General features: G+C 46.7%; 1 protein-coding gene across 1 annotated transcript in view; it reads right to left on the reverse strand.

The window, feature by feature from the left end:
• Positions 1-5561: 5561 nt before the first annotated feature.
• The window catches only part of slc30a6 (solute carrier family 30 member 6), a 46461-nt gene continuing 32459 nt past the window's right edge, over positions 5562-19563 (reverse strand). Inside the window, exons 11-15 of the mRNA XM_076742893.1 lie at positions 11553-11672; positions 10412-10514; positions 10274-10321; positions 10120-10188; positions 5562-7013 (exon numbers count right to left, since the gene is read on the reverse strand). Coding sequence (XP_076599008.1) covers positions 6384-7013; positions 10120-10188; positions 10274-10321; positions 10412-10514; positions 11553-11672 — 970 coding nt within the window. The 3' untranslated portion in view covers positions 5562-6383. The remainder of the gene's footprint in view (positions 7014-10119; positions 10189-10273; positions 10322-10411; positions 10515-11552; positions 11673-19563) is intronic.

Here is a 19563-nt window from a genome sequence, read left to right on the forward strand (position 1 = left end):
TCATGTGGAGACAGATGTTTTTGTTTTCTTTGTTTCTTCCCCTCCAGAGAAACGCTCTGAGCTCCTCTTCGGTCTGATGAGACAGGACCTGCTTTTAATATTTGTGCTTTCACTCGTGAATCTGGTTGCAGGATGTAAGTGATCAAGCTTGCATCACCGCGGTGACATTTCACTTGCAAACCCACGTTTAACCCTCGAATGTCAGCAGGAAATCTTTCACATGTGGAAAATGGATGTGCTGAAATGAATCTTCGTCATCTGCACACACGTCTCCTGTTCGCTCTCTGCACGTTTCCTGGCCCCAGTTTCTGTGACAACTTCACGTCTTTCAGGACGTCGTCCTTCTGATCTCAACACACGGCACGTGGAGCTGCACTGAGGGGCTCCTTCTGTTCAAACTCCACATTCAGCAGCTCGGATCAGAGAAAACTACAAAATATCCTACTGTGACTGTGCAGCTGACACACGTTCACAGAGCCTCATCAGCTGTGTTGTACATTCGTACTTCTTCTGTTTTCATTGCAAACGTCTCGTCAATGAGCTTTTCTGATTTGACGTAAGAAAAAGGTGGAAGCTCCTCAAACTGAAACACTGGCTCTGAGGTGGGAACAGTTCTGTCTGGTGCACAAAGCAGTCAGGACCCAGAGAACCCTCGAAGAACCCCCTGAAGAACCCCCTGAAGAACCCGTGTGTCTTCAGACGCAGCCGCTCGCTGCTCGCCACCGGGCCCCGTGTTGTTTTGAGTCGGCTGACAGGTCGAGTCAAAACAGAGAGAGCGAGGGAGGAAGACGGAGGAGGAGGAGCTGCGGCTCTAAAAACCCCTCATGAGGCTGATATCAGAGCGGCTGCAGCATAAAGATGGAGGCTGAAGGTGGAGATCACAAAAACACAGCTCAGGGTGGAGGTGGAGCTTCAATTCAGCTTCAGCTGTTTCAACTCACTGAAAGTAAGACATCACTGCTGGAAGGTAACAAAGTAGGTTTACTCACGTACTGTACTTAAGTATAATTTTCAGGTACTTGTACTGTATTTTCACTTTCTTCCATATTTGATCACTGTGGTTACTTTGCAGATTCAGATCAATAAGTGATCAACTAATGAATTATGATGTAGTTTAATAGATCAACATAAAACTTTAATGATCATCATAAGAACCAGTGAAACATTTCTCTGAAGGTCGTTCTGCATGAAGAGTACTTTCACTTTAAGTATATTTTGATGCTAATACTTTTGTAGTGTTACTTCAGTGATCTTTTGAAGTATTTCTACATTGTGCTAGTTCAGCCTTTACTTCGTCTGACAGAAGATCAGCTTCAGCGCAGCACACTGGATGTGATTTCAAAGATGTTCAGATGTCGTTTGATTTCGTCAGACGTCATTCAGAAACTTGATTTGCCCAAAAAGACTTGAGAGAAACACTCGTTTTAGTTAATGATAGCAGAATAAACAGTGCAGTACAAGTACAAGCTGTACTGTATTGGACAGAGACAGTCCAGTGTCTGCTCTGTCTCCTCTGCTGGTCTGACTGGACTCGTGGTGTGAACGCACGGACGACGGCGACCTCAGCGGTGTGAACCGGCTGTGTCGGTCTGACCCAGAAAGCCGAGACGGAGCGCAGATCTCGTTCATTTTCGGGGGATTTTCGGCACAGATTACAAAGGCTCTACCCCATTTGTTTTGTAACAAGCATGTGAAGTCAACACTAATACAAACGCCGCAGCTCTGAACTTTAAAATGCCAGGGGACCTTTTTAGAGGCTTAGGGCCGTTGAGCACATCCAACGCTCTGGGAGCAGCAGCGCCGTTAAGCTCCGAGGGCAAAGTACTTCTTTGATTGTTTGGTCAAAATCTCTTCCAAAAGCCAGCGAACAAAAACAGAGGAGAGATTATCCTCTTTCTGAGAGGAAATGAAATTCTTCAGACGAGGCACTTACACAGGTTTCAGAGTGTGTGTGTGTGTGTGTGTGTGTGTGTGTGTGTGTGTGCGCGCGCACATGTACGATTTTTAGCTCCAACAGCTCAAAGATTCATTCAGAAAGTTGCCATCAGCACTTAATGAGACAATGAATCTGTGTGCTGCCCCCTCAGGCTGTGAAGCTGAGCAGCCTGTAACAGCCTCCACCGCTCTGGATTCAGGATTTCCACCAGATTTTGGAACCTGGCAGCAGAGATTAGCCTCCATTCAGGCCCAAAGCTGCACTGAGAGACTAACATCCAGTCCAAAGTCCAGGTGGAGTAACAGATCCTGATCAGACGCCAAGATGCTGACAGGAGTTTAGTTATCACAGAGGCAAGACTGCTGCCACACACTGCAGTTCCCCTAATGGCCACTGGAGGCGGGCTCCAACTGTGAGCCAATCCCAACAGGCCTCCTTCCAGCAACTGTGAGAAGGTGGTGCTGTGTTATGGTCCAGCAGAGGTTGAACCTTTGTGCACACGTCCGGCTCACAGTCGGCGTCCCGGTTCAGACACGAGGTAAGAAGATCAGCGCTGTCTAAGACTTCCCCTCGAAAGAACTATGAGATGAAAAGTACACAAAAGTATGAGGACGGGGTCGTCCAGGGTCCACACTGTGTTTGCATCTCAAGCCTGTGGGTCATGTGACGCACGTTCCTCCTGAAGCTCTCCTGACGTTTCACTGGTGACCTTAAACGCTCCAGAGAATCACTCCCAGCAAACAGATATAAACAATGTGTTCCTCAGACGAACTGGCTTTGAAAATGTTTTCTGAGGGAGGAAATGCGTTCAGCATGTTTGTGCGGCCTCGAGGACGCACACACGGCGTCCCGCTCAGAACGTAAACACAACTGTTCCACAGGGCAGCTTTAATTTCTTTTGCAGAAGCTCAAGTGGTTTTTCAGCGAGCTTCTGGTAACGTCTGGCACTTCCACAGTCGCTGCAGCTTTATCAGATTTTGGAACAAAGCTCCTGAACATCCACCTCGTTAGCTGGCGAAACTCCTGGGAAAACTGAGTTTCCCTCAGTGGGAAAATGCGCCTGATCTTCTTCCCCTCGTTAGATTCTAAACAAACCCAGTGATCAATGAGTACTGGTCCGGAAAAAAAGGGGAACTTGGGCCCATTAGTGGTTTTGGGAGACCAGGCGGGTCCTTCAGTAACGGGGTCAGGAGTCTGTTGGCCTCCTAACACGTTGCGACTCTGCCGGACTCGAAGCTGTCTCCTCACCTCAGCCTCACATGGAGGCCCGCAGCGCCGCTCATTCATTTGAATATTTTCTGGGCTGATGAGGATGCGAGGGCGGCGAACTGCGGGCCAAAAGAATAACATGATTGCAGGGGACAAAATAATGACCAGACGCTGCAAAGTTGCTAAAGTGTGTCATACATTATTATGCAAGCAGGGCAGCGTGTGGCTGCAACAGAACGCAGGAGGAGGAACATTGTCGGGTTTGTGCCGTTTGCCAAAAGAGTCCAAACGAGGCGCCATCTGATGCGCTTTGCTTCTTATTTAACACTTTAACTAAACTGCAACAGACGCCATCCTCAAAACCTGGACTTCATTTTTACTTGTAATGAAGTATTCTGTCCCTGTGGTACTGCTAAATGTACTTCTTTAGAACAGCTGTAATCCACGCTGCGTCTCTGGCAGTGAGCTATCAGCTCAACCTGCAGCTCCTCTCGTCTTTCTGGAGCTTTATGGAGACGTTCAGCTCACCAACACAAGCTTCACTGCTCTGCTTCGCTCTCATTGCTGCTGTAAAAAGCCTCTGAACTCGACCTGCTGAGCAGCAAACAGCAGACAGAGACGAGCTGGTGAACAAAGAGGAGCATTTAGCAGCTAAAGAGCCAGATGTTTCCCTCAGGAGGAGGAGAGGGAGACCAAAAACAGAGCAAACACACACATCGACGGTCACGTTGTTCTGATTATCAGTCACTAACAAACTGGACAAACACGCCTCAAAGCACTTTTCTCATCATTCTGTACGATTCCTGATGCTTTCACTGCGGTGACATGTGGTGTGCTTGGAGTATCATGCATAAGAGAACATTGTTTTCTTCATGTTTAAGTATTCATCACTCCCAGGATATGAGACAAAGCTAAGAGAAACAGCCTCTTAGTTTTCTAACCCCTGCGACGAGAAAACGCTCACTGAGCTGCATAATGAACGACGACGAGCACGACGAGTCATGTTCTATTTACAGAAACAAGGAGAGAATCAGCTGTCCAATAAGTGCATTAGAGGACGTACACTTCATCTGTCTTAGCGCCAAAGCTCACGCTGGAGGCGTTCTGCGGCGCCGGCCTGAACGAAACAATGAAAGCTTTGGGAAGCTGAAGAAGAAGAAACCCTTCAGGTGATGATGAGGGACCTGCTCTGAACCTGAGGGCCACGATATCATGAGCTCATCTCGTTTGAAGCTCAAATCTTTGTCTACAGAGTAACGATAAAGCTGTCAGATCAGTGACATCAAACGTTACTTATGACAGGCAGCGATGATGTTTGAGGCGCTCGTCGTGTCAAATGTCTGAAGTTACTGCAGGTATTTTCACAGGAAACAGCAGATTTCACACAGACACTGAGCTCATGTACTTACTTGTTCATCGTTATGACAGAAGATGTGGTCAGAAGCCGGCAGCTCGTGTCAGGACGTGAAGACGTTTCCCATGAGGCATTGAGGCAGCAGGCGACTCTTTGCTCTAATGCAGATCAGTGAAGCAGGTGGACCACAGAGAAACTGAAGGTTTCCTTTAGACTAAAGAACAGACGCTGCTTTGTTCAGGAGTCCTGAAGGAGAACGTCTTCCTCCAACTACGACTGCTTCATTTAGATCTGAGTTTCACTGAACTTTAAGCAACAAAACGAGCCCTTCAAAGAGTCACTCTGCTCCCCGTGAGACGGTCCAGGACGCTGTGACATCACTGCTGGGTGTGGTCAGAGGCACCAACAGAGCAGTGAAACTGGTTATCAGCTCAGAAAATCAACAGCAAACCAACAACCTATTTTTACAGGATTTAAAATACGTAAAATCAAATGTTAACATTCAGCAGAGGCAAACACGATTTTCCCACCTCGACAACCAAGAACACAAAGATCAAGATTAGAATATTTCCTTTTTAACTGCAGTCCAGGTGCCTGTCCCAGCAGGCGACGGCAGAGACACAACAGAAGAAGAAATGAGGAGAAAAACCTGGACGTCAACTTTCACGACCTGTTTAATGACCCAGACGCTCTTTTTGAATAAACACGGGGGGAAATATGTCTCGTTAGGGCCGATTGACACGGCACTGAAAGGCACCACAACGCTGTGAGGAAGGAACGACAGAGTAAAGAGAAAAGTCGTCAAATCCCTCACAGGCTTCATGTTTCATCGACAGACGTCTGCAGAGCTGCTGCGACCACATGAAGGAGGCAAACACCTGTTAGTTCACAGGCTGCCATTTCTTCTTCTGTGACATCAAACGTGTGCGAGTTCAGACTCTGAACGAGCTCAAACCTCAAAGAGTTTTGGGTTTTCTGTTCAACGTGTCCTCAGCAGCAGCTCTGCAGGCGACACGGTGACACTTTGAGTTTATCTGGACAAACTTCAGTGCAGAGGAAAGAAACAGTTTTATCCCAAATTTAATTTCAAGTGGAAAAACAAAGTTTTAGAAAATGAGGCTTGCATGAAACAGAAGAAACTTTCACCTACAAATGAAAACAGTCATGTTTTGGTTTTAAATACAATGAATTCAAGTCAATAAAACATGTTGAGGCAACACTTTCCAGCTGAGGTCTCGATGCTTTTCAGCCAGCTGCAAGAAGATTCAACACATTTCTGCCTGTTTTCTACATTTTCTCCCTAAATTTGGTCCGATATGCTGTTTGAGTTAATTCTTTTCCCCTCACCTCTTTACCTTGGCCTGATCTCTCCATTCATATACAATGCTCGACCATGACCAGGGTGTCGTCACCTCTGACCTTTGACCTCCTGTGACCTGGTTGCTTGTAACATTCTGCTGTGAATCTCTTTGGATTCTTGTTCTTTTAAAAGCCTGAAATCTAAAATGTAACTGGGGTTTAATTCAATGTTGGACGATGTTTCCTCAGACGTCTGGACACGCTGCTGCCAGCCCCAGACGGAGGCTGTTTCCCAGCATCCAGACAAAGACATCCAGCCACAGGCGACCTTCTGCTCCTCTTGTCAACAAAATAAATACCACAACACACTCACCATCTCTTCTAAAGTCAGGAGGCTCAAACTACAAGATCTGACAGCAAAACCTCACAGCATGAGCTTCGTCCTCTGGAGTTTCATCTTGTCACACTGAGAGTAAATGTTGTCGTTCCTGCCGTCCAGCCTGGACATCAGACCTCTGAACTGAGCTGTGGACAAACTGGACCTTCAGCATGAATCACAGTCTTTGAAAGGTGCTGAGTTCTGGTTCAGGGTCGGTACTGTCTGTACTGCGACTGTGAAGCCAGAGGGTTGCTGGTTCCAAACCGCAGCGGCTCCGTCGACCCTCCGAAGGCAGTTCTGTAGCTCTGAGTGGAGGGCACCCCGCTCCCGCCCACACCCAGTCCGTAACCCGCCCCCAGACCCTGCATGCCGAGTCCCAGCCCGCCGCCGGGCCGCGCCAGCCCCTGACTCAGCATCCCTGTGTAGGGTGACGCTCCGTAGGCGAGTCCCAGGCCTCCGTAGGGCCTGTGAGTGTGGTGTCCCGGGGCGGGGAGGACCACCGGCTGCACGTTCCTCCCCGGGGTGTCAAAGGCGAACTCTGGAGGAGGGCTGCTGGGTTTGGAGGGCGTGGAGGTCAGCGGGTCCGGCTCTCCTGCCGAGGACAGCAGCAGTGGAGGCAGCGAGGAGGAGGAGAGGGCGGCGTAGCCTTCAGCCGGACCCAGAGGGGAAGCAGAGGCGGAGGAGGAGAGGGCCCCGGTGAGGAGCGGTCGGGTCCAATCGTCCTTAAAGATCTGGACCGTCAAGGTGGAGACGAGCGGCAGCAGCCGGTTGGTGACGTGAGCCAGGACCAGCTGCTCGTTGGCATCGCGGCGGATTCGAACGTGGGCAGAGCCGGCCTGAAAGACGGAGGTGGGGAGGAGCAGAGAGGGCGGTGCAGGGGTACGAAGCAGGAGGGGATGAGGAGGAGCAGATCGGGGACAGGGGGCACAAGGTCAATGAATAACTGATGAAGATGGAGGTTCTCTTTCAAAGAAATGTGTTTTACCAAAACATGTCGGACAAATTTAAAAATGTAAATCAAAGAACTTTTCAGCTGAAACGTCTCCTGTGAAGACGGCAAACGGATTTTAAAGAATGAAACAAAGACAAAGAATGAGAGCTGACAGCGTCAAGACACAACTGCTGTCGGACTCAACTGCTGAACTGCATCTAAAGCGCTACATGCTAACCTCCTACAGACTAAATGAAACACTAAAAAGCAATCAAGTTCTAGTGACAATGACAAAAAAAAAATCTAAATGACTCAATGACCTTCATCACAGCTCGCCGTGTCTCGACATTCAGCCTCAAACTTCAAAATCTGAGCGAAAACACAAAACTGAGCTCTTCATTTTGTCCTTGTTTGCTAATTTCACTGTCCTCATGGGAATATTCAGACCTCAAAAGGACAGAACACACACACACACACACACACACACACACACACACACACACACACACACACACACGCACACACAGAGTTCCCGTGGGGCAGAAGTGCAGTCAGAGGGTCAAATCAGTTTGGACAGCTGCTCTGTTAGCAGTGGGCCAACAACCAACAGTTGTATAACTGCAGCAACATCAGTGACAATGACAACAACAACAATAATAACAACAACAACAACAGCAGCAGCAGCATCAATAACATAAATAAAAACAACAACGCAGCATCAAGGCTGGTGTAAACAGAGGACGCTGCTCCACCTGCAGGCTGCAGGAGGTACAGCTGCTACACATACGCACACACACACAACCTCACACACAGAGTCTGAAGGTTAACTGAGTTAAAACAAGAGTGTGTTCATCTGTGTTTTAAGTGTCCTGCATGTTTGGTGTCATTGAATTTAATTTATGAGCTCCAGGAAAAAATCCAGTTTCCTCTTATTTTTGGCTTCAGGTTGAATAAAACCAGGTGCAGCAGCAGTCTGAGACATCGAACAACGACTTCTCCAGAGAGGAGTGCTGGACATGAACGTCGTGCTCCGACTGGAGTTGACGACCTTTGACGGTCACACCTGTCTCACTGCAGGATGTCTGACCTGCTCTCAGGTCTGACTGATCCTCAGTGTTTGTTAGGGGTCGTCCTGTATCTGTAGATCTAGTTCACGTCAGTGTAAACTTGTCTTCTGTCCAACGTTTGTCCTCATGAAGATGGACTGACCTCCTACATTCTTTTCACTGGTTTCAGATGTGATGATGATAAACTGGTTTGTTTAATGCATCCCTCATGAAATCTTATGTTCTCTGGGTTTATGGTGTTGTCAGTGGTAGATGTACGTACATCCTGTGATGGACACATTAGCCTGCAGCGCCTTGTACAGTCTGTACGAGTATCTGTACCACAACTGTCCAATATGAGGACAGAATATCATCTAATAGATGTTTCTGAAGCTTTCAGCCTCACAGAAAGCGAACACATTAGAAACTGCAGTGACCTCGAGTTGAGCTGTTTCCATCAAGAACGAACCTTCAGCTCAGCTAAATTAGCTAGAATGAAGAATAGTCGATGTTGGTGTGTGTGTGTGTGTGTGTGTGTGTGTGTGTGTGTGTTTCTGACTCAGCCTACTTTCGGGGACACATTCCAGACTAAAGGCCGGTTAATTGGGGGTGGATTGTCCAATCAGCAACAAAAGCTTTGGCCTCAACTGGGAAAAACCAGTTTTTTGGGTGAGTGATTAAAGGGCCACTGTTTAGGATTTAGTCAGTGTCGGGTTTGTCTGTTCTGGGCTACTGTAGAAACATGGTGGACTCTTTGGAGGAGGACCTGCTCCCTCTGGAGATATTCAAACCTCAAAGTAAATTTATGAAAACATAATGATTCTTATTTTCAGGTGACTATACACTGATGAAAACTTAACTGTGAATAGGGACCTTTAAGGTAAGGGTTAGGGTTAGGGCAGGACATTAATGGAAGTCTGAGAGGATGATTTGGAAAGTGAGGACATTTTGGCTGGTCCTCACTTTGGGACAGACCTTCAAAGGACTGTTTGAGGGCTGTTTGAGGGCTCAGACTTGGTTTTAAGGTTGGGTTGTAATTAGGTTTAGGTTAGGGAAAGGATGAGGGTGAGGCCTTCAGCTGTGATGGTTAAAGTTTGGGGAAGGGGCTGAGGATGCACAATGTGGACGATGGTCCCCACAAGGATAGAAGTACAAACGTGTGTGTCTGTTTCCAAGGACCTGAGCCGCCCTGAAAGCCGGCTGGGCTCGTTTGTCATCGCTACAACAACGTGTGACACAGACGACGACAAGTCAACACAGACATCATCAAAAACAACAACAACAACAACAACACCAAGAGTGTTCCCTCCAAAAACGACAGAGACAGAGAGAGACAGAGAGAGAGAATATCTGCATGAATGACTTGTTCCTTCTCCTCGTCTGGATGAACAAATCCCTGCAGATCGTCACTCTGAGCCGACGAATGGCGGAGGAGGGAGGAGAAATCTCAAAACAAACACAGAGACGAGCAAAACAAACAAACGACCAGGAGGACGGGAGGAATAAACGAGCGAAGACGATGAGGATGGAAACAGCATGAAACCAAGGTGTTAAGATGAAGGCATGCAGGCAGCAGGTGGAAATCAACACTACCAACAAAGTCCAGGGCCCCAAACCTCGACAGGGGCCAAACAGAATTGATTGATGCTAATTTGTTCAGGAGTCTGTTGCCCTAAAGCACAACAACTCATTATTACCTCATTACTTTAACGCCTTGCTCGCAGGGAGCGTTTTCTGGAATGAAGTCCATCAAATTGCCACAAACTAAGTGACACATAGAAACCTGGACCAGGACTTTAAAGGAGGACTGGTTTTCTGGACACGAACCAACAACACCTGATTTAGCTAAATAGAAACAGCTAAACTGAACTGTTTGTTTGTTTGTTTGTTTGTTTGTTTGTACCAACATATAAACACGTAACAGGAATAAGAAGCTTTCTTTCGTTCCTCAGCTAAGAAGCGTACCAGAGATCCGAAGCCAACGGTCCAGAAGTGCTCGTTGCGAACCTCCAGCACTCCGTCCAGAGTCGACACCTGATTGGACACAAATAGGAACAATTAACCAATCAGTGAATCAGTCCATCATAAACGTGACAGGCTGTTTGTCTCTGTCTCTCACCTCTCTGAGCAGTTTGTCCAGCTGGCCAATGATGTGGGACGGAGTGGTCTGTCAATGAGAGACGACACGTTCGATACAGTTTTTTACTGTTACCACAGGCGGACACAGGGCGAGCAGAGAAAGATGTGCCGGTCTCACCTGAAGCAGCACTTTGCCGCTGTAGACGCTCATGGGATACATGGTGCCAAAGGTCATGAGAGCAATGGCGACCGCCGACGCCGTGTCCACCGCGTTGTAGTTACTGAGAAACACAGAGCGAAGGACGACAGTGTGAAAGCTGTCCGACAAGAATAAAGATCAAGTCCAGGTCAGACCCTCAGTTCTTCTCGTGTTTTTAAGATGACAACAGGCGACTTCAGGTCTTCACGTGGAAACGAGTCGACAGCTTCATGATTTCCAGTGAACACAGACTTTTGATCTTCTTCACCAAAAAAACAAGTGTTTACTTTTTATGTTTGAGAAAACAATCTCAGCACAAAGCCCATTTCTAAGCTTTTTAATCTCATCACATGATCCTCCTCAGCAGATGGAGTCTGCCATGTTGTCATGAACAGCAGATTTTCTGAACACTTGAAGGATTTCTCCTTCATGTCGGCCACAGAACTGACGAAGATCACGCAACATGACGAGAAGCTCCGGCAGCTAATCAATGCACCTCACGGTGAGTTCGTTTCCTCAGCTGCTTCCTCTAAACTCAAGCTTTTAAACCAAAATGCTCAGAATAATATAGAAATTTGAAGCTCATGTGATCTGGCTGAAAGCTCCTGAACAGCTACAAAACTTGTACTGAGTTCAAAAATTAACTTAAACTGGAGGAAATGTCGATGCATCCAATCACTGATTAACTCAACGTCACTGATGTCACAATGTAAATCTGTCTGTCCTCCACTTAACTGGTGCTGTTTAAGACATCTGGTCGTTCTGCAGACTCCGTCCTCGTGGAAGCATCGAGGAACTCCTGCGTTTCATATTTTTATCATCAGCACTCTAAATGATTCAAGGAACGAGACTCAGTCGCTTCACTTTTGCCATCAATTTAAAAGATCTGAGTCTCATTTCCTGTCCCGTCTCTGCATGTTCTTTCCTCTCTGGAGATTCTGCATCAGGCCACGTTTTAAATTCAGTGCAGATAAAGATCAGGACAGTTTAAAGCAGCGAGAGGGAATTTCCAGCAGCAGCGATGGAAACGTGACATCACCGTACCCGAGAAAGCAGCCCTGGTTTCAACGTGTTGGCTGAACAGTGACGGTCGGCGCCGCAGAGGGACGTTAATGCTTACTTGATTTCTATGAGCATGTAGGTGATGCAGAGCGAAAGAGCTCCTGCCATGTTGATCAGCACAAACGGGTTCATGCGAGGCAGCAGCACGCTGCTGAGACCTGGAATGATGCCACACAAACTGTACACACACACGCGCACACACACACACACACACACACAAACAAACACAAATAAAACAGGATTAGTGTACGTGATCACCGGCAGATTTCCACACGACATCGACGCCAAATGTTTCCGCTGCGAGAAAAGGAAACAAACTAAATGAAAGAGTTTCATCATGAAGAGTTTCTGCTTTCACTGAATTTCACTGTTTTCTTCCAGCCAAGCTGAAACACGTCACATGGAGACAGAACACGGATTAACATGTTTGAGATGAGCTTAAACTCAAAGCACAGTTACCATCAGCAAATGAATAAATAAGCATCAACAATATGTATAAAACATCAGATTAACAGCACGCTCCTCTTCTCCGCAGGCTGCTGCTGAAACAGGGAAAGCAGAAGGATTTCAAGAAGAGAAACTCACAGGAAAATTAGAAAAATACAACTTTTTCTGCTCAGGTTTAAAAATGAACCCTTTCATTTGTAAACTTGACCTTTAAGGACTATAATGTTTTGAATTTCAACTTTAAAATGGGCCTTCAAACCCTCAGCACTGACAGACTTTAGTGTCCAGTTCATTAGGTTCAGCTGAGATGAGACAGTCTAACCGTCCCTTCACGACGGCTCAGTTTTTGTTTTAAAGAGATGTTCGTTCAACATTTTGGAGGCTGTACTTTTTAACTGAGTGTGTCTACAGATTCTCCACTAACGTTTGTACTCTCAGCTTTCAGTTCGTGGGACAAAGGGCTGGAGCTCGGTGACGTTTGTGCTTTTGTCTGTCCGATTAATTCACTCTTGTTTCTAATTAGACGTCAGTGACGTCTTTTCTACCCTGACTGAGTCAAACAATCCTGAAATAATAAGAGGTGGGTTCATGTGTTAGCTGCAGAGGTCTGCTTCCTCTCTAAGCTGGAGCTTCCCTGCCTTCATGCTGGTCTTTAGGATTAGGCCTTTAACCCGATCACACCGTCATAATGGACTTTAGGGGACTTGAACTGGAGTTGATGGGATCATTCCTGTTTTGCTTCATGTTATGTTGCTCTGAGGTCTAAGACAGCAGTTTAAGCTCCGACAAACCTCTTCGACATGCAGTTGTTCAGCAGTGGACGAAGCCACAGAAACACTGCAGGTAATCATCCCTCACAGCTCATGGATCAACTCATAATCCAAAGGCACCAATCTCCTCCATCCCTTCTTCTCCTCACTCCTTCATCTGGGACTCAGTCACAAATACAGTGTTTTACTCTGTTTTTAAGGCCTGAACGAAGAGATAAAGAATAGTTATTTGCTCTAAACATGATAAATGTCTGCATTTTAACGTCGTCTCCTCCATAGGAACAAACGCGCATCCCTCCCTGTTCTCAATCATGATGGGCTGTTTCTTCTTTATTTTTGTGACTTTCAACAGAGGTCGAAGGTCAGAGTGGTCTGTGGAGGAGCTGAGGGTTCAGTAGGAAGTGATGTGTTTGACGTTCAGTGTGGTCTGACAACATGGCGTGATGCGGCATGATGCGACGCATGAAGACGCGGCATGGCGTGGTGTCATGATGTGGCATCACGGGACACAGTGTGACGTGATGAGGGCGGTTTTAACAGCCGTGGCGTGCTCTGATGTTCGGGCTGAGAAGCAGATTTAGTCAGCGGGACTGTTAGTTTAACTGAACGAGGTCACCGAGGACACGTCAATAACTCCTCGTCCACCAACGGAGACAAAACAAAACCTGTGATGTTCTTTTTTTTTTTAAAGGCTCAACATCGTTATTTAACGAGCTGCAGTGAATCCAGATAAAAATACTTTCAATCAACAAAGGAATCAGACAGGCCAGGGAGTATGAAAAAGTTATCTTGAATGTTCTGGAAAACGTTTGTGAACGACATCACCTGAGGAAACAAAACTATTAGCCTCATCAAGCCGCCTGCACACCCTGCTGACCACAGGCTGCTGTCTGTGTGATGTGTGCTGCACACAAGTGAGAGGATCTGGACTTCTACTGGATGAATTTGAAGGCTCACTTCTTAATACCAGTGCAGCAGTTTCTCTCGAAACCAAGCTTTAGATGAATGATTGATAGAGTGAATGATTATCGTGCTTAAGATACACAGCGTGTGGAGAGGACCGTGCCTTTAAACCAATTCATCAAAAACAAACAAACAAAAAAACATATTTGCAGTTTTGTTGTTGTCTTGTTTTCTTCTGTAAGAGCTGCAGACAGAAATCTATGTTTGGGATGTGAGTCGCTGTTGCTACTTTTCTGAATTTCCCTCTTGCATAAATAAATGATGCAGCAGACAAGAGTAAAGACTCTTGGCCCGGGTTAGTCCTGTTTGGCCCCGTTTGGCCCTGCAGGGAAACCAACCATTCAGCCTCAATCATTCAGCCGATTCCCCCAAAACCCCAAACAGAGGCGACCCCGTACGCTCTCTGAGTAACGCACCGGTGTTCCTGGAACTGATTAACGGGTCAATGAACACATCCCCGGGCGGATCGGCCCCGTGCTGAGTGTCAGATTGAATTTCCAATACGTCAAAGGCCAACGTTCCGAAGCCGCCGCGGCCGATGGCGTCGGGTGCTGTCACAAACATGAGGAGGAGCGCGGCGGCCGGGCGCCGCGAGGTGTTTGTCATTAGATAATGTTTAAAAACACAACAGTGACACGGATGTCAAAACGTAATTAATGTCAGACGTTCAGAGAGTTGCATGTTGGCCACAGGCAGGACCTTCATCAAACTGGAAAAGGAGACGAGGAGACGAAGAGGAAAAAAGGAGAAGACTGATTGGATGCGTGCGCGGTTATGAACGTTTTTCACTGGCCATCGCTTCGTTCAGCCCTGACAAGTCAAACATGTGTTATTCCCATAATACGGTCCAGCTCAGCTTTAATGAGTGAACCTGAAGCAGCGTCTCGTTAAGAAGGACAGCAGAGAGGGACGGCAGAGAGGGACGGCGGTGACATCATTCGAGACAGACCCACAGCGGCTCCTCGGACGCTGAGCGACAGCGGCCGCCATGTTGCTGCGACGTACGAGCGCAGGTTGTGATTCACCGCTGGGTTTGTTATGAACCCACAGCGTCAGTCAGTCAAACTCAGCGATGAGTCACAGCATGTGGACCACCGGGTTCAACGCCAGATTCTCTCCCTGCAGGACGTCTTGTGCAGAAAATACGGTTTCATGTCAAATTCTGCAGCCTCACAAACATCCGTTTATCTCTGCTAATAACTGACAAGTGTCATCTTTGAGCAGGCAGAGCATTCACTGGCTTGAGACAGAGAAAGAAAGAAAGAAAGAAAGAAAGAAAGAAAGACAGAGAGAGAAAGAAAGAAAGAAAGACAGAGAGAGAAAGAAAGAAAGAAAGAAAGAAAGAAAGACAGAGAAAGAAAGAAAGAAAGAAAGACAGAGAGAGAAAGAAAGAAAGAAAGAAAGAAAGAGAGAAAAAGAAAGAAAGAAAGAAAGAAAGAAAGAAAGAAAGAAAGAAAGAAAGAGAGAGAAAGAAAGAAAGAAAGAAAGAAAGAAAGAAAGAAAGAAAAGTGGAGAGTTGGGGATGAGATTGACAATCCCAGCAATCCCATAATCCCTCATGATGCATTGATATAATTTGACATGTGACCTTGTGTCTGTGTGTGTGTGTGTGTGTGTGTGTGTGTGTGTGTGTTAATCCAGACACGTTGCAGGCAGAGAGCGACGGATTAGAGCAGAGACAAACAAACACTTGATACTCTGCTCTGAACCGGACTCCATAATGAACAGAGGACACAAAACCGAACCGCCGGCGTCAACGGTGTTGAACGTTTACGGCGGGCGCAGACACCCGTTCTCACCTGGTATTAAAACACAATCTGAGTCCGCTTAGGGAAAATGCAGTTTAATGTATTAAGGTGTACATGTGTGACCACATCTGGATCTCAGGTGGATGTAAACACAATCCCCACAACACGCTCACATCCCAACACAACATGCAAATACTGTTGTTCAAATGTGGAGAACGAGCCAGAAAAAACGCCGAACGCCTCCCACTATACGTCTGTTTGTGCCACGAAAGCACCAGAAGACGCGTTATTCAACAGGACTGAAAAAATGAAAGCAGCGGAGGTGAAGTGAATGACAGACAGTGAGAAATAACTGTGCGACATGTCGTCTGCTGACTGCTGCTAACGAAGCACAGAAATGATCTCGTCAAAGTTCAGCCTGAGCGCTAGCACTGCGACACCACGACAAACTGACATTTTCTACACAAAGACAGGAAAAACTGAACATTTTACATTTGCTGAATTTAAAAGAGGGGATCAATAATTAGGAATCTGTCGTAGACAACATTTCAGAAAAATTATAAGGTTTCCTCAAACTCAACAACTCACAAAACTCTGATTTTTTTAAGGGGAGTCTGGGGCTGATGTTCTGCCACCTCACAGTAACACAGGTACAATCAGGTGACAACAACAAAACACATATTTAGGAGCTGAGAGGATCAATACAGCTGATAAAGACTTTAAATCAATCATCTCAAAGCTTGACCGTGTCCGATGTGCAATGTTTTTCTTCTCAGTCCCACCAGGAAGAGCAGATAAAGTGAGGATCTGCCAACAGTTCGGTGTTTGGACACAAATATTACCATTCACTCTGAATCAAACAACCTTTAACACATAACCAGTTTATCTGTGCTTTACTGCCAACAGCTGGCGAGGAGCAGCAGAGCATGATGGGACACACCGAGCTCTGAATAACACTTCCAAGCAGTGTTATGTAAAGTGAGCGTCGAGAGCATGTTAGGACGGACCTCAAGTTTTTCAAAGGACGTCAGTAACACAAAGACGTGGATTTACTGCACCAGCATCATTTCTGCAGGGCCGTTCATCAGCAAACCACCACAAACTGACGTGGGATGACAAAACAGGTGGAAGCAGAAGAAGAGGAGGCCCGTAAACTGGACGCGTTTGGGATTTTCACCCTTAAGAATGTGGATAAACGGTAAATGGGCGCCATTTATATCACACTTTTCTGGTCTACTGAACACACATTCACACATTCACACACACACATTCACACACTGATAGCAGAGCCGTCAGGAGCACGGTGGGCGGAGGTGGGCGGAGGCGGGTCTCTTACATTTAGGGAATTCCACAATACCTGAACCGTGTACAAATACTTTGATTTCTTTTTGCATTTAAGTGACGAGACAAGAACCAGGATCAGGATTTGATAAGGAGGCAAAATTTCTCTTTCTATTTCTGTCATACAGTTTTTTTTAAATATCTGTCTCCCCCCTCTCCCCACCGGCAACTTTCACAGACATACACACACACACACACACACACACACACACACACACACACACACACACACACACACACACACACACACACACACACACAGCTCAGGCCTCTGGCTGGTGAGGCCGACAGAGCAGCAGGCTTTATATAACCCAGTTGGCCCCCAGACCCTGCTGGGGTTAAGTAGGGACAGACTATTACAACACAGACAGTAACACACACTAACACAGGGAAGAAAACACACACATACACACACACAGACACAAAGTGCACGTATGAAGGCGTACAAACATCTCTCTCCATCTCACACACACACACACGCACAAACACACACTCACGCACACAGACTGGAAACTAGGCTGGGACGTCCTGTTCATTTCTGCCCTCTCAGCCAATCACAGCTCAGTTCTGCTGCACAACTCTCCAGGCTGTCGCCCCGAGTAACCTGCACCAACTGAGCTGCTGACTGTGTGTGTGTGTGCGTGCGTGCGTGCGTGTGTGTGTGTAGACTTCACCCACTTCATGTGGGAATACACAGTGGGATGTAATATTCATCGCAGCAGTCGACGCTGAGCATCAGTCTGCTCTGGAGTCGGGCTAGCTGTTGCTCGTGTTCAACGACGACACTGTTGTGTGTTATTGGTACACACTGACCAATCAGGATGGATAACGAGCCTGATGTAAGTGTGACTGAGTGTTTCGGAAACACGCATGAAACTTTTTGGGGTCCAGAGACGATGGTCATTCATGCAGCAGTCAAACGGTAAATGAGCATCAGCTCTGTGGGAGAGAGCGACGCCTTGTCTGATGAAAGGTGAGGATTTGGTTTCGGGTGGAGGCAGCAGCGTCGTCTCGGCCCCTCAGGACAAACTGAGCATTGTTTAAAGGCCTCAGCCCACAGAGTATTGTTGCTGAGCATGCGCTTCTCTTTGTGGCCACGGTCTACTTATGCCCCCCCACAACGAGAAAGATTGTATGCTGAACGAACTGAGAGGTCCGTCTCTGACACGACCGTAAGCCGCGACCAATCAGAGACCAAAGACCAGCACGTGTCCTGAGGGGACGTTTGACAGGTGAAGACTGGACACCTCACAGCTCTCCTGTGGACAAACTGTCTCTAAATGACCTCAAACATACAGAGTGGCTGTAGGCGACACTATGACATGACTGATGACATAAAATCTATATCAGCGAATCAATATCCAGGACAAACTGTACTATGTTATCGTGGGTTGAAGAGTTTTAGTGGACCATCAAAGTGGAAAACCAGTTTCAGATGTTTTTCTCCCTGACTGGTCTAAAACTCTGCAGGAACAGAGAACGTCTGCGGTTCTCCAGTGAAACATTTTGCATCGACAGAATTTAAGAGATTTTCAATTCTGGTGCAAAGTATCAGCTTCCAGCAGCTGATATCAGATATCAGGTGTCACAAAGTGGATCATTAACTTAAAGCTCAGAGACACAGCGCAGCCTCAGACCGGCAGGAAGAGATCTGTGTTCACTGAGACGACGTGAAACCAGGAGAACCGAACGATTACAGAACACACCAAGAAAAGATGAGCAAAAAACACGGAGATGACGATGGAGCGATCAGCTGACAGGCGATCAGTCAGCTGACGGCCGATCAGTCAGCTGACAGGCGATCAGTCAGCTGACAGGCGATCAGTCAGTTATGGATAAAGTGTCATTTTACCAAACGATCAGTCTGATAGCAGATAGCAGAGACCTGCAACCTTTGACCCTTGAACCCACGTCAACAGGAGGAAGCTGGGCAGTCTGTGTGTTCTCATGTCGCTGTGCTCCGGCAGCGGAATGTAAAGTACATTTTCTCCAGTACTGTACTTGAGTATTTCTGTTTTATGCTGCTTTATACTTCTATTCTACATTTGTCTGACAGCTTCAGTTAACATTCAGATTCCTCCCTGTCCAGTGAAAAGCTCGTATGTCCAGATGTGTCGAATGTTTGTGCTGAACTGAAGGATGAAGAGTTCCTTCATGTCTTCTTCAGCTCAATAAACTCTTTAAAAAGCCTCTTGGATCAGCTGAACGTGCATCATCACAAAGCTGAAAACAGCCTGTTTTTCTGACTTTTTGGAGATGCGTGGTTTTCATCACAAGTATATGATGATCTTCTAGAATCTGATGCATTGCTGTAGATTAAAGCACCAACAGGATATTTAGTAGTTCAATGAGCTCCAGCTGAAACATCTACAGCAGTAAAAACACGTGAACGCAGCAGGAACGTTAATCCACAAACAGCAGATAGAAACACACGGAGTACTTTTACTTTTGATACTTGAAGTATATTTTGCTGACAACACTTACGGATTTGCATACATACTTTCACGTACGTCAGGCTTTGAATGCAGGATTTTTACTTGTCGTGCAGTAAGAAGTATTTTGTACTCTTTGGGAATCAACAATAAATCTGATCTGATCTGTTTCTGAGAAGCTCGATCGATGAGCCGACGTGACCCTGTGACCTCACAGGAAGTCCATATGTGCTGTGTGTACACACACAGTCACACTGTAAGCAGGATGGACACTTTCACCACCGTCAGGAGAGTGTGTGTGTGTGTGTGTGTGTGTGTGTGTGTGTGTGTGTGTGTGTGTGTTGAGTCAGTGTAAGTGGATCCTTCCT

This window comes from Chaetodon auriga, chromosome 11 (genome assembly GCF_051107435.1).
Source record: "Chaetodon auriga isolate fChaAug3 chromosome 11, fChaAug3.hap1, whole genome shotgun sequence".
NCBI classification, from domain to species: domain Eukaryota; kingdom Metazoa; phylum Chordata; class Actinopteri; order Chaetodontiformes; family Chaetodontidae; genus Chaetodon; species Chaetodon auriga.